This window comes from Theobroma cacao, chromosome 7 (genome assembly GCF_053813885.1).
Source record: "Theobroma cacao isolate CCN51 chromosome 7, ASM5381388v1, whole genome shotgun sequence".
Taxonomy (NCBI): domain Eukaryota; kingdom Viridiplantae; phylum Streptophyta; class Magnoliopsida; order Malvales; family Malvaceae; genus Theobroma; species Theobroma cacao.
In genome coordinates this window covers 6,526,546-6,549,884 of record NC_142645.1, presented here as the reverse complement: position 1 = coordinate 6,549,884, position 23,339 = coordinate 6,526,546, and the positions used below count along the sequence as shown (strand labels likewise).

General features: G+C 33.9%; 5 protein-coding genes and 1 pseudogene across 6 annotated transcripts; 4 read left to right on the top strand and 2 right to left on the bottom strand.

Moving 5' to 3' along the window:
• Nucleotides 1–646: 646 nt before the first annotated feature.
• Nucleotides 647–5,158, bottom strand: CARB (carbamoyl phosphate synthetase B). The gene is made up of 3 exons (XM_018124492.2): nucleotides 3,670–5,158; nucleotides 2,651–3,343; nucleotides 647–2,501 (listed from the first exon to the last, which is right to left on the bottom strand). The coding sequence occupies exons 1-3, from the start codon at nucleotides 4,984–4,986 to the stop codon at nucleotides 951–953; spliced, it is 3,561 nt and encodes a 1,186-aa protein (XP_017979981.2). The 5' UTR covers nucleotides 4,987–5,158; the 3' UTR covers nucleotides 647–950.
• Nucleotides 5,159–6,533: 1,375 nt separating this feature from the next.
• LOC108662844 (uncharacterized) lies at nucleotides 6,534–7,957 on the top strand. Its single transcript, XM_018124521.2, has 2 exons — nucleotides 6,534–6,852; nucleotides 6,948–7,957. The coding sequence occupies exons 1-2, from the start codon at nucleotides 6,685–6,687 to the stop codon at nucleotides 7,536–7,538; spliced, it is 759 nt and encodes a 252-aa protein (XP_017980010.1). The 5' UTR covers nucleotides 6,534–6,684; the 3' UTR covers nucleotides 7,539–7,957.
• A 519-nt stretch (nucleotides 7,958–8,476) lies between these two features.
• Nucleotides 8,477–11,104, top strand: LOC148761569 (uncharacterized). The gene is made up of 3 exons (XM_088808644.1): nucleotides 8,477–8,844; nucleotides 8,918–9,165; nucleotides 10,783–11,104. Exons 1-3 carry the CDS (start codon nucleotides 8,617–8,619, stop codon nucleotides 11,102–11,104), a joined length of 798 nt encoding a protein of 265 aa, XP_088664770.1. The 5' UTR covers nucleotides 8,477–8,616.
• Nucleotides 11,105–14,838: 3,734 nt separating this feature from the next.
• Nucleotides 14,839–17,775, bottom strand: LOC18594089 (uncharacterized). Its single transcript, XM_088808643.1, has 4 exons — nucleotides 17,719–17,775; nucleotides 16,829–17,050; nucleotides 15,227–15,252; nucleotides 14,839–15,146 (listed from the first exon to the last, which is right to left on the bottom strand). The coding sequence occupies exons 1-4, from the start codon at nucleotides 17,773–17,775 to the stop codon at nucleotides 14,906–14,908; spliced, it is 546 nt and encodes a 181-aa protein (XP_088664769.1). The 3' UTR covers nucleotides 14,839–14,905.
• Nucleotides 17,776–19,081: 1,306 nt separating this feature from the next.
• Nucleotides 19,082–20,601, top strand: LOC148761568 (uncharacterized). The gene is made up of 2 exons (XM_088807962.1): nucleotides 19,082–19,496; nucleotides 19,592–20,601. The coding sequence occupies exons 1-2, from the start codon at nucleotides 19,329–19,331 to the stop codon at nucleotides 20,180–20,182; spliced, it is 759 nt and encodes a 252-aa protein (XP_088664088.1). The 5' UTR covers nucleotides 19,082–19,328; the 3' UTR covers nucleotides 20,183–20,601.
• Nucleotides 20,602–21,080: 479 nt separating this feature from the next.
• LOC148761567 (uncharacterized) lies at nucleotides 21,081–22,796 on the top strand (annotated as a pseudogene). The gene is made up of 3 exons (XR_016027538.1): nucleotides 21,081–21,441; nucleotides 21,516–22,443; nucleotides 22,616–22,796. The product of XR_016027538.1 is annotated as an uncharacterized LOC148761567 (transcript).
• The last annotated feature ends 543 nt before the right edge of the window (nucleotides 22,797–23,339 follow it).

Sequence of the window (23,339 nt, the reverse complement as noted above, 5' to 3'; positions counted from 1 at the left end):
AGACACTCAGTCTCGAGCCGTAAGAGATGGCTTCTTGGGCGTTGGTTCGTGCAGGGCTAAGGGTACCTTGGGAGCTTGCTGCAGAGCAGCGACCTGCTCCCTTATGGTGCAATGATAATAAACGCGCCTTTAGATAAGCTGATCCATGCAAGCTTGCTGGCCCTCTAACCTAATCCAACAGTATGCTGTCTGCTTCTCATCTCTTCATAAAGGAAAATCAAGTCATGAATTTGAGCTGTCTCGGTTTTGAATTTTCTATTTTGGGTTCTTTGGAGTCCAATAATGATTTGATAGCCAACTTTGGACTTAAAGAGTGATGTGATGGTTATCTCGATAAGATGATAAAAAGCTCAAAAGAGACTAAAACACTGATTTGTGCAGCAACCGAACCAAATTCCTTTCAAATTCTTGACCAGCTCATTGAAGTTTACCTAAAAAGCAGACCAGTTCATCATGAACTGTAACTATAGATAAATCAACAGCCTCAATGTCAATAACTGTCATGTCTGGTCTCTAAAACGTTTTGATCGGCCAAGTGAGTTAAAAATCGGCTGAAAAAGTCTACAATGAGCAACTTGTTTAAGCAAAATCAGAGAGAGTTGGAACTCTGAAGTTCTGACTAGGGTTTTGTATTTGGACAAAGCAATTCTTACCCAATAGTAACTCTGTTCTGCTGTATAACACATAAGGGCACCTCAAAATTGCCTCCTCATATTACACATATATATTACATTTCTCAGTGCTTAAATATTCACTACGCTACACTCTTCAAAATTCGTCATCATCAATCAAATAACAGGAGTAGAGATGAGACAGCAAGAAATCAGGGAAGAAAACAGCAACTTCGAAGAAATTCTGTCCCAGGCAAGGGCAATGAAAAACATACTATGAAAGAACATCAAATAGAGGAGGAAAAAAAAGTCAGTGCATACCCAAAAAGCTTACTCAATCTATAGAGAGGAAGAAGTAGACAGCAAATTTTTGCTACTCCCTGCTTCTACCTCGGTGTCGAAGAAGTCCTGAAGTGCAATCATGTTGATAGCGCACGACTTCAAGCTCCTTATTGCCTCTGCACTTGCCAAGGCTCCATCAACAGTTGTTATTATAGGAACCTTGTAAGCAAGAGCCATTCTCCTCAATCGCCGGCCATCAATCTGATCAAGTGCATCACCCGAACTTGTGATCAACATCAACTGGATCTGCCCATTCGCAATCATATCACCAGCATGTGGCCGCCCCTCATGCATTTTCAGCACTCGTTCCACCGGGATACCTTTTAGTTCAAGAAAGTGAGCTGTCCCAGATGTTGAAACAATCTGGAACCCCAAACCTAAGAAAGCTTTTGCGATTCTTTCAAGATAGGGCTTTGTCAAGTCATTTAAGCTGAGGAAAACAGTGCCAGACAGTGGTAGTTTCTGCCCAGCAGCAATCTGAGCTTTGGCAAATGCTATTGCAAACTCAAAATCAATGCCCATCACCTCACCAGTGCTTTTCATTTCAGGTCCTAACAACACATCACAACCTTGGAACTTCTCAAATGGAAGAACAGCTTCCTTAACTGACACATGTTTTGGTGTCACCTCTTTTGTGAAACCTAGATCATTAAGTGACTTTCCCGACATAACAAGGGCAGCATATTTAGCCAATGGGTGCCCAATTGCCTTGGAAACAAATGGTACAGTACGAGAAGCACGAGGATTTGCCTCAAGTAAGAAAACATCACCAGATGCTGTGATTGCATACTGACAGTTCATGAGCCCGCACACGTTTAACCTCTTAGCCAATTTTGTAGTCCATGACCTTATAGTATCTAAGCAAGCAGATGGGATAGTTTGTGTGGGAATTGAACAGGCAGAGTCACCAGAATGGATCCCAGCCTGTTCAATGTGCTCCATTATCCCCCCAATCACCACGTTACCATGCGAATCAGCAAGTGCATCTACATCAATCTCAATTGCATCAGATAAATACTTGTCAATCAGTACAGGCCGTTCTGGATCCACCTCAACAGCATTCTCTAGATATGTCACGAGCTTGTCATCACTATATACGATCTCCATTGCCCGGCCACCCAACACATACGAAGGCCTAACAACAACTGGGTAACCTATATCTGTTGCAATGGCAAGAGCATCACCTTCACTCTTGGCAATCCCTCCTTTTGGCTGCTCAATCTTTAACTCATAAAGGATGGCATTGAACCTCTCTCTGTCCTCAGCTGCATCAATGGAATCTGGTGATGTACCCCAAATGCGAACATGCCCAACCCCACTGGCACATAAAGGCTGGTGCTCATCTAAGTAATGCTGAATGGGCAGAGCCAGCTTAAGGGGTGTTTGACCTCCAAATTGGACAATGATGCCATCAGGTCTTTCTAAATCAATAACATTAAGAACATCTTCAACTGTTAGGGGTTCAAAGTAAAGACGATCACTAGTATCATAATCCGTGGACACAGTTTCAGGATTTGAATTCATCATGATTGTCTCAAATCCAGCTTTCTACACGGGAAATATGCAACAAAAACAGAAGAAGAGATTAGACAGAAAAAAAATCAGCAAATTTATGCCAAAAGGGTGAAAATGACATATACAAGCAGCTTGCATAATTGAATTTATGGACGCATAAACAGGAAGAAGATAATACAAACCTGAAGGGCAAAAGATGTATGGCAACAGCAATAGTCAAACTCAATCCCCTGACCAATACGATTTGGTCCTCCACCCAAAATCAAAACCTTCTTCTTTTCAGTTGGAGCTGATTCACACTCGAAATCATAAGAGGAGTACATGTAAGGAGTATTGGCCTCAAACTCTGCAGCACAAGTATCAACCCTCTTATATGCTGGAGTAATTCCCAATGATATTCGTTTTGCTCGGACTTCTTTCTCTGATGACTTCGTTGCAAATGCTATTTGCTTATCACTGAAGCCTCTCTTCTTGACTTCATAAAATTCATCCTTTGTCAGATCAGACAAATTACAGGACAAAAGATATTGCTCCACATCTACCAATTCTTTAAACTGAGTGAGGAACCATTTGTCAATCAAACTCAGCTCATATATCTCATCCACTTTCATCCCCTTCTTCATTGCAGCATATATAGCATGGATGCGATCTGGGCTGGGGACTCTCAGACTGTATTTCAGCTGGTCCCAATCCCAATCAAGTTCTTTAACTTTTGCACAACCCCATCCAGAGTAGCCACATTCCAGTGATCGAACTGCCTTTTGAAAGGATTCTTGAAACGTGCGGCCTAGAGCCATGGATTCCCCAACAGATTTCATCTGGGTAGTCAGTATTGGCTGAGAACCAGGGAATTTCTCAAATGCAAACCGTGGGATCTGCATCATTCATGTAATAAGAAACTCATAAGCTGATAACATAAATTCATATGCATGCAGACAAATAGTGAATGCTAACTCAATCTTGGCACAGCATCATTCCTATCAAAAAGGCAATTAAAATCACCAGAGAGAGATTCCAGCGACTTGTTCCTTCTATGATAATAAATCATCACATTGTAAATGCATATGTTATAAGCATTAAATTAACTAATCACAACACATTGTCAGTTTTTATAGTTGATAACCAATCTACTACTTGCTTATTCTTAACTAGGTTAAAAGCATCACAAACTCATTTGAACAAACAAGTAAGAAGTTCTTACCTTAGTCACCACATAATCAATAGATGGCTCAAAACTAGCAGGAGTCTTCTTTGTAATATCATTAGGAATCTGATCCAACGAATACCCAACTGACAACTTAGCAGCCATTTTTGCTATTGGAAAGCCTGTAGCTTTTGAAGCCAAAGCAGAACTCCTTGAAACCCTTGGATTCATCTCAATGACCATGACTTCACCATCAACAGGATTAACCGCAAATTGGACATTCGAACCTCCACACTCCACCCCAATCTCCCTAATTATTGCAACACTATAATCCCTCAACCTCTGGTACTCCTTGTCAGTCAAGGTCTGTGCAGGCGCCACAGTAATAGAATCCCCTGTATGCACCCCCATTGGATCAATGTTCTCAATTGAACAAATGATCACAACGTTATCAGCCAAGTCCCTCATAACTTCCAACTCATATTCTTTCCATCCTAACAATGACTTCTCAACCAAAACTTGTGAAGTCAAACTGGCAGCCAATCCCGCCTTGCAGATAGCCTCAAATTCTTCTTTATTGTAAGCTATCCCACCCCCTGTCCCTCCTAAAGTAAACGCTGGCCTAATGATCAATGGGAACTCCCCGATTTCATTAGCTATTTCGATACATTCATCTAATGTATTCCCAATACCTGAAGGCGGGGTTTTAATACCAATATTTTTCATCGCTTGCTTGAACAAATCGCGATCCTCAGCCTTTTTAATGGCGTCCAGCTTTGCTCCTATTAACTCCACGCCGTATTTCTCTAAAACCCCGGACTCTGCCAACGCCACCGCGAGGTTTAAAGCTGTTTGGCCACCCATTGTGGGTAGAAGCGCGTCGGGACGTTCTTTTTCGAGGACTTGTTCGACTAATTCGGGCGTCAGCGGAGTTACGTAAGTCCGGTCCGCCATATCCGGGTCCGTCATGATGGTTGCCGGGTTGGAGTTTATCAAAACGACCTCGTACCCTTCCTCTCTTAACGCTTTGCAAGCTTGGGTTCCCGAATAATCGAATTCACAAGCTTGGCCAATGACAATTGGACCGGCTCCGAGGATCATAATCTTTTTCAAATCCATTCTTTTGCCCAGTTTGGGAGCCTTTGCGTCGGCGGTGGCGGCGGAATTTGCTTGGATTGGGACGCGTTTGGTTGCGGGGAGAGAGAAGCTGCGTTGCGGTGGCCATGAGCGGAGGTGGAAAGCATTCCGTGGGCCTGTTTTGGGGTTGGGAGAGGAAGAGAAGAAAAATGGGAAGCTGAGGGATTTGGGGAGGAAAGGCTTGGAGAAAGAACAGAAATGGGAAGGGGAAGAAGAGAGGTTCCTGCAGCAGCTCATGGTTGGCTTCTTTCGTTTCTCTTTTTCCTTTGGGTTGGCTGTTGCTGTTGTTATTTGGAGTGAAGTGAGGGTGTAAAGAGCAACGTGACAGAGATGAAGATTTAACTAGGGTTTTTCATTAGGGACACGTACGTATATCACTCTGTTCTTTTTCTGTTTGCTGAGCTCTCTCTGTATCCCAGACTATACCAATTAATGTGTAATTATTTCCCAAATAAAGTAAATAATTACTAAATTAATGTATAATTAGATAAATTTAATATAAAATTAAACCATAATAAGATTTGAATTTTAAAGTTGTAAAATATCTCTCTTCTTTTTTTGTGTAATAAAGTTTGATTGATAAATGTAATAATTTTTAATGAATTATTATATCAAATAGTGTATAATTAAATAAAATTTAAAATACAATTAAGATTATAACCAGATTTAAATTTGACATTTTAAAATTTTAAAATCTCATTTTTTTGCTAAAATAAAATTTAATCAATAAGTTAATAATACTTTTTTTTTTATTGAAAATATGAATTTATAATAAAAAAATTAATTATACGTTATTGTTTGAATTTGTATGGCTAAGTCTTCCATACCAAAACCCTTTTGCCCCCTCACGAGGTTCGCCCCCTTTTTCCTCCTATCATTTACTTTGACTTTGTTTAGGCTGACTTGTTACCGGGCTAGTTTTGCTTTCCCTATCCCTTCGATATCTCAATCGATCTCTTTCCATTAGTTTTTCTTTTCAATTTCTTTTATTAAACAAGGGAGATTTAAAATTTGATATTTGAATTTAGGGAGGTAAATAGATTATTATTTTATGTGTACCCGAAATTGTTAAAACACCTGATATAAATACTCGATATAAATTCGAATAAATTTTTAATATTTTTTAAAATACTTTGATCCGAACTTGATTATATATAATATTACAAAACTTTAGATTTAATAAGATTTAAATTTTTATCCTTCTTACCTTAATTAATATTAGTATAGGGATTGAAGATGAGAAACACTTTTTTAGGTTTTGTTAATTTTGCCAATTATTTATTTTAATAAATATTAATAATATTTTATTAAATGGGTTTTTAACGGGTATCCAAATAAAAAAATTTGTCTTGTGTTTAACTGCTTTGGATAATTAATGATAGTTCTTTATTATTAAGATTTGATTTTGAATAGTATTTTGTAATTTTATACGAATTTTAATAATATTTGGATATTTTGATAACCGGGTTGAATACGTGAAAATAATGAATACCTTATTTTGTATATATTTTTATTTAAATTACATAAAATACATACACTTATCTTTAAACCGAATTCTCAATTTATATACATAAAACATGCATTATCAATTCTAATTATTGAAAGGAAAAATGAGAGAAAAAAAAATCTTTGCATTTGATGCTCGTCAGTCATCTATGTAATTATTTCTGGGAAGGGGCTTCAGTCTTACTCCCTGTTTTGATAACAGAAAAACTATGCCAAGTTGCATTTTAATCCATAAAAAAAAGCAGTTTTTATATGGTGATTGTCTATATTTTAATCCAAATAAGACAATGTGCCAGAGCAATACAACATCATTAGTTAAACTAATCCACTATGAGATGAAATTAATCACAATTGGCCATGTTAGCAGAGGCTTATTAATACTGAACACTGGTTACATCTCTTCTACAGTTGATTTGAAAGACAGAAGTAATGGCATGGACGAAGGAATACTTGGATTTAGTTTTGATCCCAAGTGGGTTATTGATCATGTCAACTTACCATGTCTTTCTTCTTTACAGATGCCTCAAACTCCCTCAAACCACTGTCATTGGCTATGAGAACCACTTCAAGAAAGCTTGGGTTGAGAGAATGTTGCAGGTGAGCTCCTATGTTCATCCCCCAGAAGGCCGAAATATAAACAAAACCCAGCTTAGATTGTTCACTTGTAGTTATGATGATGAACATTGTTGCAGGTTGAGGCAAAGGATAGAGGTTTGGCATTAACAACAATCAACTCCACGATATCAGCAGCAACTTTCCTGGCAACAATATCTCTAGCTTTGAGTTCCCTTATTGGAACATGGGTTGCAGAATCTTCTCATGGTCTCTTCAGAAATAGTCTGATTTATGGCAATACAAGCTCATCAATCATTTCTGTCAAATACATCAGCCTTCTTATCTGCTTCCTGGTGGCTTTCGGTTCTTTTCTTCAATGTGTTAGGAACTTTGCCCATGCTAGTTTCCTCATCAGCATGCCCAATGCAGATATTCCAGTAAGTTATATCCAGAAGGCAGTGATAAGAGGAAGTGCTTGTTGGTCAGTCGGCTTACGAGCAATTTACTTTGCCACTACTTTGCTGCTGTGGATTTTTGGTCCAATCCCAATGTTTGCTGCTTCAGTGATTATGGTGGTGAGTTTGCATAACCTTGACAGAAATGTAACCCCTTTGCATAAGTTCGAATCGGCCAAGTCCAACTCTCATAATCTGTTTACAAAGATCAACGAGGATTTAGCTGCAGTAGCAAGGGTTACTGAGAAGCATGACAGATCAGATGCTAATTGAAGCAAACCTTGAGGTGCACTATAGTGATGTTACCTGAAAGAATATGAGCAAAGCAACCAGCGTTGAGTCAGTAAATTCAGAATTAACTAGGTAGGCTTGAAGCAGAAGACAGCAAAGAACAGTTGTTCACTTCATTTCCATCTTGAATGATTTCAGCAGAACTTCCAGCAATTCAAATTAGCAGCATTTTGTACTATGTCTAGGATCTTTTCAAGGCTAGCCTGAATAAAATCATGTGCAACTGTTGCATTGATCCTCATACCTTAAGGATCCAAGTTCTGACCATCTTCCCATGCATGATTATAGACCAAATCCAAGTTTAGCCTCACTGTATCCTTCTATGATGTAACAGTGTTAACAATTTTCCTTGATTTGACTGAACTTCATTGTATAAATAAATCAAGCATCTTCCTTTGAAAGTAGGACTACATTGAATGTTTGGTCTTAATAGATTGAATGTTTGGTCTTAATAGATTGAATGTTTGGTCTCAATGTTGGAAGACTTAAACCTATATATTAATATATAAAGTCGCTAGTTGAGTTGGTCTCAATCAAATTGGAGAGACAGACTGAACTGATTACAATTGAATAATCAAAGAATTATATGAAAATAATGTATTCTACTGGAAAAGTAAAGATAAGATCCAACATGAGAATTGCTTTTAATATGATATTTATCATTTTATAAAGCATTTTTTTTTCTTACTTTGCATGTAGTTTTTCTTCATTTTTCCCCACACAGGCAGTGAGTTGCTATAAAAAGTAATCAATAAATAACAGTAAGAATAGTAGTGGACACTCATGTTTGTGAATAGAAAAATAGAAGATAGGAAAGTGGTGCTTATAAAACTGAAGAGAACATAGAAAGAGAGATTGAGGGAGTTGGATGAGCAAGTTGTTATCCTATTGTATATTAGTGTAGATATGGTAACAAAATAATTAAAATAATCCTTCCATAAAAGATGAAGGAAAAAGGAGAATTCAGGTAAAGCTACAATATGCCATGATTAAGCAAGGAGTTTGATAAACTTTGTTAAACAAGACACTATGACAGCTTTATTAGTTAAACAGACCCACTATGAAGTATAAACTCCCAAAATACCAGAAGCTTATGAGTACTGAATCCTGGAAGACAAAGATAATGGTTTGGAAGGAATACTTGGATGTAGTTTTGGTGCCAAGTGGGTTATTGTTCATGTCTGCCTACCATGTCTTCCTTCTATACAGATGCCTGAAATTTCCTCAAACTACTGTCATCGGCTATGAAAATCACACGAGGAGAGCTTGGGTTGAGAGAATGTTGCAGGTGAGCTTTCTTTAATCCACCCACTAATAACAAAATTCAGCTTGTTCAGTAACATTCTGATTAGCACTTGCAGGTTGAGGCAAAAGATAGAGGTTTATCACTAGCAGCAATCAACGGCGAAATATCAGCAGCAACTTTCATGGCTACAATATCCCTTGCTCTGAGTTCCCTCATTGGAACATGGCTTGGAAGCTCTTCTCATAATGTATTCAAAAATAGTCTTATCTATGGCAACACAAGCTCATCAATCATTTTTGTCAAATATATCAGCCTTCTTATCTGCTTCCTAGTGGCTTTTGGTTCTTTCCTTCAATGTGTAAGGCAACTTGTGTTGCGGATTTAAATTATGTTAAGACAACTCATATGCAGTGGAATATTATTAAATCTTAATCTCCAAAGCCATGGATCACTTTAATTGAAATTAATCTGGAAAAATCACAAAAGAAATTTTGATATACCTGAAAGTCTGCTTTCTTTGGTGGAGTCCTCATTGGCTTTTCGTTTTAACTTTTGTACACCAACTAGGACTTATCAAATCACAGCAGCACAGTTATCTTGCCTCTAATAGTGATCCACACAGTAATTTACCGAAATCTCTTCACTAAGAGTTTGTGAATCCCTAACTCGAAGTTTGTACTAGCAAACTCTCAACTTTAAGCTCCCTTGTATTTATCTCTTTTTGGCTGTGATCCTATCTCAAGGCATGAGAAAATAAAATATAACTCTTCACTTTCTTTAAGAAACGGCTAAGGGATTCTTTTATAGAGTTAATTAACCTAATTTATAACCAATAAGGATTATAATATGTCTTGGGCTAATTGGGCCTTTATTTAATACTCCATCAAATCGTATTTGATTTAGTCAAATACTTAATTGGATTAAGCCTCTATAAAATCAATTAAATCACATCTAATTGAACTCAAATTAATTTTGACAATTCACCTTATGTGTGTGACTCATTAGGTTCTCAACATGTTGGCAATAAAGATAAATTAATTCAATTAATAATTTATATTTATATTTATAGATCATGAGTGGCATTTAGTAATACATCATGACCACCTAAATGTCAGGAGAGTCAATATGATTTCACTAACCTTTCAGTGTACAGTATCTCAGTGTAATTTGAACCTTTCATCATATATCTCAGATAGATAGAAAGTCTGGCTCGGTGTCTACTTTCTAACTTATCCATGTTAGTCCTGCAGCTTCTATATTGACCTATCAAGATTGCCTTGGTCAAGGACTTTTAATCAATATAAGCCAGGAGCAAATAAGATATGTCCCTTTCAAATCAATTGGGGTGATGAATCCTCTCTGGACTACTCATTCATCTTCGTATGCTTCATGCCATACCCAAAAGCACCCTGTTTAAGCATCTGGTCATCTCCAGACCCGTAGAGGTGAAATTAAAGTATGACAATTCACATACAAGATATCTGGTATCACAAGTTTAAGGATTACTTATACTACTGACACATGAGAGTATTTTCATAGACACTTGAGTGAAATACCAAATGGAACTCTCATAGTGGGTCATGTTCAGTGAACTTGTTCCTTAATAAGCACCTACATACTATCTCTAAGTATCTCACATACCTACATACTATCTCTAAGTATCTCACATACTTCAACTTATGAGATTAATTGTCAATGCCCTTATTCTTGACAATACAATGACCAGGAACATATTTAGGAACAAGGCTTTGAAGCATAAGAATCTCATAATTATAACCTTTATAATTTCTTTGCAAGGCCATTATGTTTCAAGGACTTTATCTATATAAGTCTCTCATAACTCTTTATAAAAAAACTCATGGATAAAGAAATACCTCATACATCATATGAAATATCCATAATGTATTTAACATGAAATATGACTAATTAATATAGTGTTTTTACAAACACAAAATCGATTGGCTTGCAATGCTTACATTAACAACTTGTTCATGCTAGTTTCCTCATCAGCATGCCAAATGCAGATATTCCGGTAAGATATGTCCAGAAGGTAGTGATATGGGGAAGTACTTGTTGGTCAGTTGGTTTACGAGCAATTTATTATGCCACTACTTTACTGCTCTGGATTTTTAGTCCACTACCAATGTTTGTTGCTTCAGTGATTATGGTACTGCTTTTGCATATGCTTGATAGAAATGTGACTCCATTGCATAAGTTTGAACCAACCGATTGCCAAAACCTGTTTAGGAAGGTCGATGAGGAGTCAACTCCAATAGCAAAAGTTACTGAGCAGCATGACTGATCAGATGCGAACGAAGGCAAATCTTCAGGTGCTCTATGATGCTTGTTACCTGCTAGCATCATGAGAGACGAGCAAGTGAGAAAGTACGTTAATGAAGCAGCAAATCATAAAAAAAGGTTGGTTACTCTGTTTTTCCACCTTGAATTGATTTCAGCAGAACTTCCAGCTTCAAAGCAGCATCGTTTCATATTTATGTTCCAAATTTGTGTACAAGAATCTTCATGGCTTGGCTTCCAAGAACAAAATCCTGGGAAAGTGCTGCGTTTGCTAATCTTCATAGCCATAGATTCCAAGTTCTGACAATCTTTCCATGTATGCTTGTTTAATCTCTATTTAGCCTAGCTTGCTATCCCTCTCTGATTGTAATACCCCACACACACAAGAAAAAAAAAAGACTTTTTGAAAATAGAGTAGATATATTTTAGTTAGAGTCAGATTACGTTATCACATTTAAATAAAAATCAGTCAGTCTTATCTTATTATATTTAAAAAAATAATAATAATAATTAGTTAATCTTATCAGATTTTAAAATAAAATTAATCAGTTTTATCTCAACACGTTTAAAACAAAAGACAAAAAAACTCACGTCAGTTTATTTCATCAGACTCAAACAATAGACAGTTAGAAGAGCTTAACACCAGAGAAGAAGAAAGACAGAGGAAAGGGGGAAAAGTATTCAAGGGATTTCTGATTGAGGTATGTTTAGGATTGTGTTTTCATAGTTGGGCACAAAAGTTCTAAATAATTTACACTTTTTCTTACTCTTTATTCAAATCCGACACTTTTCCAATGATTTTTCGGTAGCATGGTGGGTACCAATGGATAGGTCTTAAAAAGATCTTTTCAATGGTTTTTGTAGCATCCGTTTGGTTTTATGGTTTGGAAGTTACAAATTTTTAAAATTAATTGAAAACCTGATTTTCAACAGTTTTGACAACCTAATTTTGGGTCATCGGAACTCCATATTCCGGCAACATTTTTGGTCATTTCTTTGAGAGCTTTTGTAGTATGAAATAAGGTGTTTAATTTGACATCAATGGCTCGGTTAGAGGCTTCCTGTGTTAAGAGAATTAAAGCCTCAAAGTAGGCTCGTTGATACTGAAAACCCAGAAATCTGGGTATTTTTGTGACGATTTTGAGAGTTTTAGCTTTCAAAACTTGGAAATTTGTGTTCTTTTTAATCGAAACAAATTTTGGTGTTGTATTATGATATGAATACTGCATATTGGTATTGCTTTCATCACTGGAAATTATTCAGGTTAAAAGTTATAAGAGCTCAAAGTAAGCCAAATGGCCATCTAGATTTTGAAAATTCCAGAAAATAGAAAATTCCTTTTTAAATTTTTTTGAAATTCGATTTTAATTAATTTGTGATAAATTTGCTGTAAACTTCATAAATATTGAATATGTGATTTCTACTGTATTTTTATATCTAAAAGTATATATATATATATGTATATTTTATAAATTTATTTATTAAATTAGTAAATTTTATTAAAATATCAAAAATTTATGAAAAATTTTAATCATGATTTTTAGGAATGAAATTAGTGTTATCTTTCTATCTGAAATTAAAATCCTTACTGATTTTATGATTTAAGTTTAATTCTCAACTTTATTGAAATTTTTATTAATTCAAAATATATATAATAATAAAATATTATCTTATTAATCGAAAATGTTCTTAAATTGTACTAGATATCGCTATACACTCTAAGTGTTTATGATGGTTAACGAAAAGTCACCTAGGATTTGTTTGCAAATTCAATTTTGATTTTTGTATGTATTTCTTAAAATATTAGGCTATTAGGATGATTTTCTGATTTGCTACTTGAAAGTGAAATTGACAAAATCAGGTAAGTAATTGATATCTCTTTGGTGTTTTCACACCTTAAAAATTAGCCTCAATGTGAAGTTGAATGTCATATATTATGTATAATATGTTTTGTCCTATGATTTGTAAAATCGGGTTGAGTATGCAAAAATGTATATATATGATTTTCGTATGTTAGATTTTAAAATGTGAATTTTTGCGAAATACGATTTCTGATTTTGAAATATAAATATGATTTTATCTAACATATGCATATATGATTATCTATGTGATTATATATATAAGTACTTAGTTTGAAATAATATGCTTTTGATGTGCATGATATGAGTTTTGTAAAAGTGAATATTATCATTTTGTGAACTTGGGTACTCAGAAAATATATTTTGTTTTGTCTCTTAGTATGATTATGTTATGATCCTGCCAATGACGGTTAAACGTTGGCCATGTCGACATGTATTATGTGATTAGAGATCGATCTCCCAACCGCACCACCGGTTACAGAATAATGATATTTGTGATATCTGTTCAGAGCAGCCTATGGTTGCTTCTGATATACTTATGACTCATGCTACTAGGGTCAATTGTAGTTTCTGTTATGATTATGACCTATGCCATAGGGGTTAAGTATGGTCATAGTATGTTACGGGAGACCATTAAAATTTACAATAATTATGAAATCATATTTTATCCATTATTTTAAAATTTTGTAATTAAGATAGTTTAGTTATTTGAATTAGATTACCCAAAATTCTGTTTTGAAATTTATATGAGAATTAAAGTTTTTAGCCTAAATGTTTTGTGCATGCCTAATCCAGTTGAAGGGATGTTAGTCACTTGCTGAGCTGTTGGACTAACTCCTTCCTTCATCTTTTTTTCTAGTTGTGATTTGATCAAACACGTGAAAAACTTCGGGAAGTGACGTTTCATAGGTTGACATATGGTGTTAGTTCGCTTCAAGATTATTTAAATGTTATGAACCTTTTGTTACCTTAAATTGTTTATTCAGGATTTTATCTCAGTACCATCGATTTGAGAATTATTATATTTCATAAATATATTTGACCCATTTTAATTAGTTGGTTAAGTTATATGTTTTGAGCCTTACATGCTTGTAGGGTTTATCTTGCAGGTATGTGACGTCTGTAGTGTCTCAAGTCTGGAGGCGTGACACTGATTTTATTAGGAAGATATATTATGAACAATTTAGATAGCCCAAAAATCTAACCTTGTACATGAACAAGGCCGTAGAAATCAAGCATTATTAAACATAAAGAAACATCATCAATATCAAAACACACACACGCAACACATACATATAATTATCAGTATAAAGTACCAATACTGCTTTCAAGGTAGGGAGAATCTCTAGGGTAGGAACATCCCAGATGGTGGGTTGCTATTTCTACAAAAAGCTCATAAGGACATGATTTCATGATATAATCTCCCACCATTCAAAGATGTAAACGCCAACAACTAAAGGAAAAATAATGAATCAAAGGTTCTTAAACCCCATGAATGAAAGTTGTAGTAGAACTGAATCATAGCTATTGGATTTGAAGAAACGAAAATGGAAATTGATCAAAGTCGAATATGACGTTTATTTAGTAAACAAATATCTGCAGCAGCAGTTATGAAGTGCATCACATTTTAGGATCATCAACAACAACAAACAAAATTTTTCACACTATGTGGGGTCTGCTACTACGATTATAATATGCGATTGCTCTTTTCTAGGTGTCCTGTGTCCTGAAAATTACAGTTTATAGCCATAAGGTAATAACTTCCTGGATGATTGAATTGCATACATGTTAACAATAGAAGGTTGTGAATATGAAACAGCACAGCTATCAAGATAGGAAGGTCATATCTATGAAACATTGTGACCGACATTTGCATTTCCTCTTTGAAAATGAGTTAAAAGTACAGAAGCCTATTTCTTCCACTATACTGTTGATTATCTCTACCACTATTGTTTATCATCTGGACTCTGATCCTCCCTGCTACTGGTCAATTCCGTCCCATCCACAGCATTTTCTGCCACTGAACTTACTGAGCCTAGATTCTCCTCACCTGTACTCTCATTTTCTTTAGTTGTGGAATCTTCCATGAATGAGTTTATGGCAAGTTGACCAGAATAAAGGAATAACCCGAGAGAATTGATGCCAACAACAAATGTTGCAAGGTAGCACAATCCGTTCACAATAGTCCTGCAAACAAGCATATAAAGGATGAACACCACAAAAGATTTACAGCTAGGAGCACGAAATGAAGTACTAATGGAAGTTACCTGATAGTTATTGTTATCTGACGAACCTGCAAAGGATAAAGATGAAAAATGTTTGAGAAAAATATGACACTGTTCCAGTAACTACCCTCTCAAACAGGAAAGGGCACCATGTACCATGTAAAAGATTTTGTACGAGGTCTTCTATGGTCAGTACTGATTAATTATCAAAATACAAAATCCTTGAGATTTTATACCACGAATATCATTTTCCTACAAGGCATGATGAAGAGTGTGCAGTGCAGGCATTGTATGCTCCTAGGGGCTTTCTGACTAACTTCTCATATCTAACTTTAAAAAGTGCTTAAAAATAGGACTTTAGCATGTTTGGTTGGCCATTCCCCTATTATTTTCAAGGAATTTTGATTCTTTTGTTTGGTTGAGAAATAGTCCAAGGAATAACCATTCCAAAATCCTTCAAAACTAAAGAATAGCTAATACCACCTTCCCCTATGGTATTAGCTAATCTATGTAAATGAATTCAAAAAATGATAAAAACAAAAATACCCCTTACAAATTTAAAAAATTACAACTTTATTTATATAAAATATTATTTTTCTCCCTCTTCTCCTCTCCTCCCTTGATTTCAACTTTTAATAAAATATTAATATTTAAATTATCAATTATTAATAAAATAAATTTCCTATTTAAAAACAAAATAAATTAAAAATAAATAAGCATAATATCATTTAAATTATATAAAAATATTAATAATTAAATTATCAATTATTAATATTTTAAATAAATTACCAATTATTAATATTTAAAAAATAAAATAAAAATTAATAATAATATTTAAATTAAATTAAATATTAATGATTAAGTTAGAAATAAAATATTAATATTTAAATGATCTATTATTAATATTTTAAATAAATAATCAATTATTAATTTTTAAAAATAAAATAAAATAAAATAATTGAAAATAATAATATTTAACTTAAATAAAATATTAATATTTTAAAATATAAATAATTAAATTATAAATAAAATATTAATATTTAAATTATCAATTATTAATATTTTAAATAAATTATCAATTATTAATATTTTAAAAAATAAAATAAAATAAAAAATAATTATAATAATATTTAAATAAAATAAAATATTAATATTTAAATTATTAATTATTAATATTTTAATTAAATTCTAGATTATTAATATTTAAAAAATCTAATAAAAATAAATAGTCATATAAATAATAAAATTTGTTTTTATCTTTTTATTTTTTATTTATTTATTTTTTTAAAATTATTATTACCAATCAAACATTACAATAGATAATAATAATTATTTTTATTTTATTTTTTTTTATGATATCAAATTAAATAATAACTATTCTATTCTATTTTTACATAATAATTATTTTATTTTATTTTATCTATTTCATCAATCAAACGTAATTTTAGAAGTTAATTTGTCCTAACACTATACATCCAAAAAGGAGGTAGCAACCGCAACCCCATGTCTGCCAACATACGTGCATGAAAAGAGGCCAGGTATGCTTTAGGGTAACCACTCACAAAATGCGAGATTTAAGCAACTAAAATAAATAAGGAAGAAATATTTAATGCAGGCACAGTTAAGGGCAATGAAAGGACAAACCGAGAAATTATCAGAAACTGTTTGGCGGTTAAGAGCTGCCTCAATCGTAAGGGTGAACTTATAAGGAATAAGGGCAATGACACCCGCAGCTATGCTACCCAAAAGTGCCTGAACTGGTGAGGGTGGAGATGGCTTGGTTTCGATTGCCGCTGACCCCATTGCTTTCAATTTGTCTAGTGCCTCTTCCTTCAATGATTTCTTTGTCCCTGATGACCTCAATCTCTAGAGACAGCAAAACTCTGTTCTTTGAATATCCAACACAAGCCATAATAAGACATTTAAGAAAATGAAAAACTCCCAGAGAATTACCTTCTCTTTCAATTAAATTTAAGTTACCATGGCACAAGATGCCACAGCACAGAACTAAAATAGAGGAATAAAACAACATATACTTTGGTCCAAAATCGAGTAAAATAACTAAAACATTTGCAACGAAGTAAAGTTGGTGAAAACATAGGACGGCCTAGATTTAATTGAAGATATTGATATGAGTGAATAACAAAAACTTCTTTCGCTTCTCTTTTTCCTTTGGGTTGGCTGCTGCTGTTGTTATTTGGTTTGAAGTGAGGGTGTAAAGAGCAACGTGACAGAGATGAAGATTTAACTAGGGTTTTTCATTAGGGACATGTACGTATATCACTCTGTTTTTTTCTGTTTGCTGAGCTCTGTCTGTATCCCAGACTATACCAATTAATGTGTAATTATTTCCCAAATAAAGTAAATAATTACTAAATTAATGTATAATTAGATAAATTTAATATAAAATTAAACCATAATAAGATTTGAATTTTAAAGTTGTAAAATATCTCTCTTTCTTTTTTTGTGTAATAAAGTTTGATTGATAAATGTAATAATTTTTAATGAATTATTATATAAAACTAGAATATTACCCGTGTGCAACACACGGGATGGGATCTCTTTGCACCCCCTCTCTTTCGCTTCAACATCTTTTCTCTTCCTCTCTATTTGCCCTTCCCGTGGATCACTCAAACCCTTTTGCACCCCTCTCTTTCTCTCTCTTTACTTCAACATCTTTTCTCTTTCACTCTCTCTCTGCCCTCCACGCGATTAACTCTAGAAGCCTCAACTTCTTTTTAAGTATACTAGACTATGGTTTGTGCGTTGTACACGGACCTCTTTCTATGTGTTTTTTTTTTAATCTTTTTATCTCTTTTTCTTTTCTTTTTTTTTCTATACCTTTCACGTGACTAGAAGAGGAAGCCATTTGGGACTTTTTTTAAGTATGTTATAAATTATAAAAATTACAACTTTCCACGTGATAGGATATGAGAACAAAACCGTGGCCAAATATAAAATCAGCTTTGGATCTTTAAAATTATATATGTTATAGATAGTGTATAATTAAATAAAATTAAAAATATAATTAAGATTATAACCAGATTTGAATTTTACATTTTAAAATTTTAAAATCTCATTTTTTTGTTAAAAAAAATTTAATCAATAATTTAATAATATATTTTTTAAATTAAAAATATGAATTTATAATAAAAATATTAATTATACGTTATTGTTTGAATTTGTATGGCTAAGTCTTCCATATCAATTTCCTTTTGCCGTCTCACGAGATTCGTGCCCTTTTTCCTCCCATCATTTACTTTGACTTTGTTTAGGCTGACTTGTTACGTGGTTAGTTTTGCTTTTCCCTATCCCTTCAATATCTCAATCAATCTCTTTCCATTAGTTTTTCTTTTAATATTTTTACAAAACTTTATATTTAATAAGATTATCCTTCTTACCTTAATTAATATTAGTATAGGGATCAATCTGGATTGAACTCATTAGAGGATAGGAAATACTTTAGGTTTTGTCAATTTTGTCAACTATTTATTTTAATAAATATTAATAATATATTATTAAATAGGTATTTAATGGGAATTCAAATAAAAAAAATTTATCTTGTATTTAATTACTTTGGGTTAACTGATAATTAACAGATAATTCTTTACTATTAAGATTTGATTTTGAATAGTATTTTGTAATTTTATGCAAATTTTAATAGTGTTCGGATATTTTGATAAATAACATATACCTTATTCGTATATATCTTTATTTGAATTAAATAAAATACATACACTTATTATAAAACCGAATTCTCAATTTATATACATAAAACATGTATTATAAATTCTAATTATTGAAAGGAAAAATGAGAGAAAAAAAAATCTTTGCATTTGATGTTCATCAGTCATCTATGTAATTATTTCTGGGAAGGGGCTTCAGTCTTACTCGCTGTTTTGCTAACAGAAAAACTATGCTAAGTTGCATTTTAATCCATAAAAAAAGCAGTATTTTTTATGGTGATTGTCTATATTTTAATCCAAATAAGACAATGTGCCAGAGCAATACAACATCATTAGTTAAACTAATCCACTATGAAATGAAATTAATCACAAGTGACCACTGGCCATGTTAGCAGAGGCTTTTATTAATACCGAACACTGGCTACATCTCCTCTACAGTTGTTTTGAGAGACAAAGGAATGGCATGGACGAAGGAATACTTGGATTTAGTTTTGGTCCCAAGTGGGTTACTGATTATGTCAGCTTACCATGTCTTTCTTCTATACAGATGCCTCAAACTCCCTCAAACCACTGTCAGTGGCTATGAGAACCACTGCAAGAAAGCTTGGGTAGAGAGAATGTTGCAGGTGAGCTCCTATGTTCATCCCCAAGAAGGCCAAAATATAAACAAAACCCAGCTTAGATTGTTCACCTGTAGTTATGATGATGAACATTTTTGCAGGTTGAGGCAAAGGATAGAGGTTTGGCATTGACAGCAATCAACTCCACGATATCAGCAGCAACTTTCCTGGCAACAATATCTCTAACTTTGAGTTCCCTTATTGGAACATGGCTTGCAGAATCTTCTAGTAGTCTCTTCAGAAATAGTCTGATTTATGGCAATACAAGCTCATCAATCATTTCTGTCAAATATATCAGCCTTCTTTTCTGCTTCCTGGTGGCTTTCGGTTCTTTTCTTCAATGTGTTGGGAACTTTGCCCATGCTAGTTTCCTCATCAGCATGCCCAATGCAGATATTCCAGTAAGTTGTATCCAGAAGGCAGTGATAAGAGGAAGTGCTTGTTGGTCAGTCGGTTTACGAGCAATTTACTTTGCCACTACTTTGCTGCTGTGGATTTTTGGTCCAATCCCAATGTTTGCTGCTTCAGTGATTATGGTGGTGAGTTTGCATAACCTTGACAGAAATGTAACCCCTTTGCATAAGTTCGAATCAGCCAAGTCCAACTCTCATAATCTGTTTACAAAGATCAACGAGGATTTAGCTGCAGTAGCAAGGGTTACTGAGAAGCATGACAGATCAGATGCTAAATGAAGCAAACCTTGAGGTGCACTATAGTGATGTTACCTGAAAGAATATGAGCAAAGCAACCAGCATTGAGTCAGTAAGTTCAGAATCAACTAGGTAGGCTTGAAGCAGAAGACAGCAAAGAACAGTTGTTCACTTCATTTCCATCTTGAATGATTCCAGCAGAACTTCCAGCAATTCATATTAGCAGCATTTTGTTCTATGTCTAGGATCTTTTCATGGCTAGCCTGAATAAAATCATGTGCAACTGTTGCATTGATCCTCATACCTTAAGGATCCAAGTTCTGACCATCTTCCCATGCATGCTTATAGACCAAATCCAAGTTTAGCCTCACTGTATCCTTCTCTGATGTAATAGTGTTAACAATTTTCCTTGATTTGACTGAACTTCATTGTATAAATAAATCAAGCATCTTCCTTTGAAAGTAGGACTACATTGAATGTTTGGTCTTAATAGATTGAATGTTTGGTCTCAATGTTGGAAGACTTAAACCTATATATTAATATATAAAGTCGCTAGTTGAGTTGGTCTCAATCAAATTGGAGAGACAGACTGAACTGATTACAATTGAATATTCAAAGAATTATATGAAAATAATGTATTCTACTGGAAAAGTAAAGATAAGATCCAACATGAGAATTGATTTTTATAAAGCATTTTTTTCCTTCTTTACATGTAGTTTTTCTTCATTTTTTCCCACACAGGTAGTGAGTGCTATAAAAAGTAATCAATAAATAATAGTAAGAATAATTGTGGACACTCATGTTTGTGAATAGAAAAATAGAAGATGGGAAAGTGGTGCTTATAAAACTGAAGAGAACATAGAAAGAGAGTGAGGGAGTTGGATGAGCAAGTTGTTATCCTATTGTATATTAGTGTAGATATGGTAACAAAATAATTAAAATAATCCTTCCATGATAGATGTAGGAAAAAGGAGAATTCAGGTAAAGCTACAATATGCCATGATTAAGCAAAGAGTTTGATAAACTTGGTTAAACAAGACCCTATGACAGCTTTATTAGTTAAACAGACCCTCTCTAAAGTATAAACTCACATAATACCAGAAGCTTATGAATACTGAATCCTGGCGACAAAGATAATGGTTTGGAAGGAATACTTGGATGTAGTTTTGGTACCAAGTGGGTCATTTTTCATGTCTGCCTACCATGTCTTCCTTCTATACAGATGCCTGAAATTTCCTCAAACTACTGTCATCGGCTATGAAAATCACATGAGGAAAGCTTGGGTTGAGAGAATGTTGCAGGTGAGCTTTCTTTAATCCACCCCGCAAATAACAAAATTCAGCTTGTTCAGTAACATTATGATTAGCACTTGCAGGTTGAGGCAAAAGATAGAGGTTTATCACTAGCAACAATCAACAGCGAAATATCAGCAGCAACTTTCATGGCGACAATATCCCTTGCTCTGAGTTCCCTCATTGGAACATGGCTTGGAAACTCTTCTCATAATGTATTCAAAAATAGTCTTATCTATGGCAACACATGCTCATCAATCATTTCTGTCAAATACATCAGCCTTCTTATCTGCTTCCTAGTGGCTTTTGGTTCTTTCCTTTAATGTGCAAGGCAACTTGTTCATTCTAGTTTCCTCATCAGCATGCCAAATGCAGATATTCCGGTAAGTTATGTCTAGAAGGCAGTGATATGGGGAAGTACTTGTTGGTCGGTTGGCTTACGAGCAATTTATTATGCCACTACTCTACTGCTATGGATTTTTGGTCCACTACCAATGTTTGCTGCTTCAGTGATTATGGTACTGCTTTTGCATATGCTTGATAGAAATGTGACTCCACTGCATATGTTTGAACACCAACCGACTGCCAAAACCTGTTTAGGAAGATCAATGATAAAATCTCATTTTTTTGTTAAAATAAAATTTAATCAATAATTTATATTATGAATATTTTTGTGAATATCTATTTATTCTATCTATATTTAGATTTGATGTAAATTAGATTGGATTATGATTTAATCCATCTAATCTCTAAGTGTTATCTTCATTTTGTAAATTCTATCAAGATAAGAGAGTTATTTGCTTATAAATAGGCCCCCTCAGTTCATTTGTAAACACACACTTCAATAAGATCTCTTTTCTCCCCCATAAATACTTTCTTTCCTTTCTTTAATTGTTCTTTCAGTTATTTTTATTTGTTCTTTTAAGTTTTTTTTTCATAACAGGTTATCAACACGATTCTCTAATCTCTCATATTTAAGCTTCACAAAGTCAAAGTTCAATTTTTCTTCAGGTGATTTTTGTCAATTTTATATTAATTTTTTTTGTCAGTCAATTTATTGTTTTGCTTGCCAATTACGATATATTTACGTTTTTCTTTTAAGCTATCACAATGTCAAATCTTACAAAGCTTGAATTTGTGGCTCTTCATATTACTAACAAGAACTATCTATCTTGGATTTTAGATGCCGAAATCCATTTAGATGCTATGGGTCTTGGAGACACAATCAAAGAAGAAAATAAAACATCTAATCAGGATAAGGCAAAAACAATGATTTTCCTTCGCCATTATCTTCATGAAGGATTAAAAATTGAGTATCTCACAATAAAAGATCCAGTCGATCTTTGGAAAAGTCTAAAGGAGAGATATGGCCACCAAAAATGTTGTAATTCTGCCAAAAGCTCGTTATGATTGGATGTATCTGCGATTACAAGATTTTAAAATTGTAAGTGAGTATAACTCAACATTATACAAAATTAGTTCTAAACTAAAATTGTGTGGAGAAAAGGTGACTAATGCTGATTTGTTAGAAAAAATATTCTCTACTTTTCATGCCTCAAACGTGCTCCTGCAGTAGCAATATTGTGAAAAAGGCTTTAAAAAATACTCTGAACTGATTTCATGTCTCCTTGTGGTTGAGGAAAATAACGAGCTATTGATGAAAAATCATAAATCTCGACCAACTAATTCTGCTCCATTCCTTAAAGTGAATACGACATCATTTAGAAATTTTGACCGTGGTTGTGGTCATAATCATGGAAGTGGAAAAGGTCGTCATAATTATCTCAGTCATGGCGGTTACACAAATTATCATTTTGATAATAAGAATACCTACTAGAAGTGGATGAATAGTGAAGAGATACATGAAAAATACAAAGGTGGACAAAGTAAAAGGAATATAGAAAATA

Coding starts and splice junctions, on each gene's coding strand:
- CARB (XM_018124492.2), bottom strand. CDS start 4,986: ATGAGCTGCTGCAGGAACCTCTCTTCTTCCCCTTCCCATTTCTGTTCT. Junction 3,344..3,669: donor TTGATTATGTGGTGACTAAG/GTAAGAACTTCT, acceptor TGAATGATGCAG/ATCCCACGGTTTGCATTTGA. Junction 2,502..2,650: donor ATACATCTTTTGCCCTTCAG/GTTTGTATTATC, acceptor TTTCCCGTGTAG/AAAGCTGGATTTGAGACAAT.
- LOC108662844 (XM_018124521.2), top strand. CDS start 6,685: ATGGCATGGACGAAGGAATACTTGGATTTAGTTTTGATCCCAAGTGGG. Junction 6,853..6,947: donor GGGTTGAGAGAATGTTGCAG/GTGAGCTCCTAT, acceptor ACATTGTTGCAG/GTTGAGGCAAAGGATAGAGG.
- LOC148761569 (XM_088808644.1), top strand. CDS start 8,617: ATGAAGTATAAACTCCCAAAATACCAGAAGCTTATGAGTACTGAATCC. Junction 8,845..8,917: donor GGGTTGAGAGAATGTTGCAG/GTGAGCTTTCTT, acceptor TAGCACTTGCAG/GTTGAGGCAAAAGATAGAGG. Junction 9,166..10,782: donor TCTTTCCTTCAATGTGTAAG/GCAACTTGTGTT, acceptor ATGCTTACATTA/ACAACTTGTTCATGCTAGTT.
- LOC18594089 (XM_088808643.1), bottom strand. CDS start 17,775: ATGTTGAAGCGAAAGAGAGGGGGTGCAAAGAGATCCCATCCCGTGTGT. Junction 17,051..17,718: donor ATCCCGTGTGTTGCACACGG/GTAATATTCTAG, acceptor TGCTGTCTCTAG/AGATTGAGGTCATCAGGGAC. Junction 15,253..16,828: donor CAGTTTCTGATAATTTCTCG/GTTTGTCCTTTC, acceptor TATCCTTTGCAG/GTTCGTCAGATAACAATAAC.
- LOC148761568 (XM_088807962.1), top strand. CDS start 19,329: ATGGCATGGACGAAGGAATACTTGGATTTAGTTTTGGTCCCAAGTGGG. Junction 19,497..19,591: donor GGGTAGAGAGAATGTTGCAG/GTGAGCTCCTAT, acceptor ACATTTTTGCAG/GTTGAGGCAAAGGATAGAGG.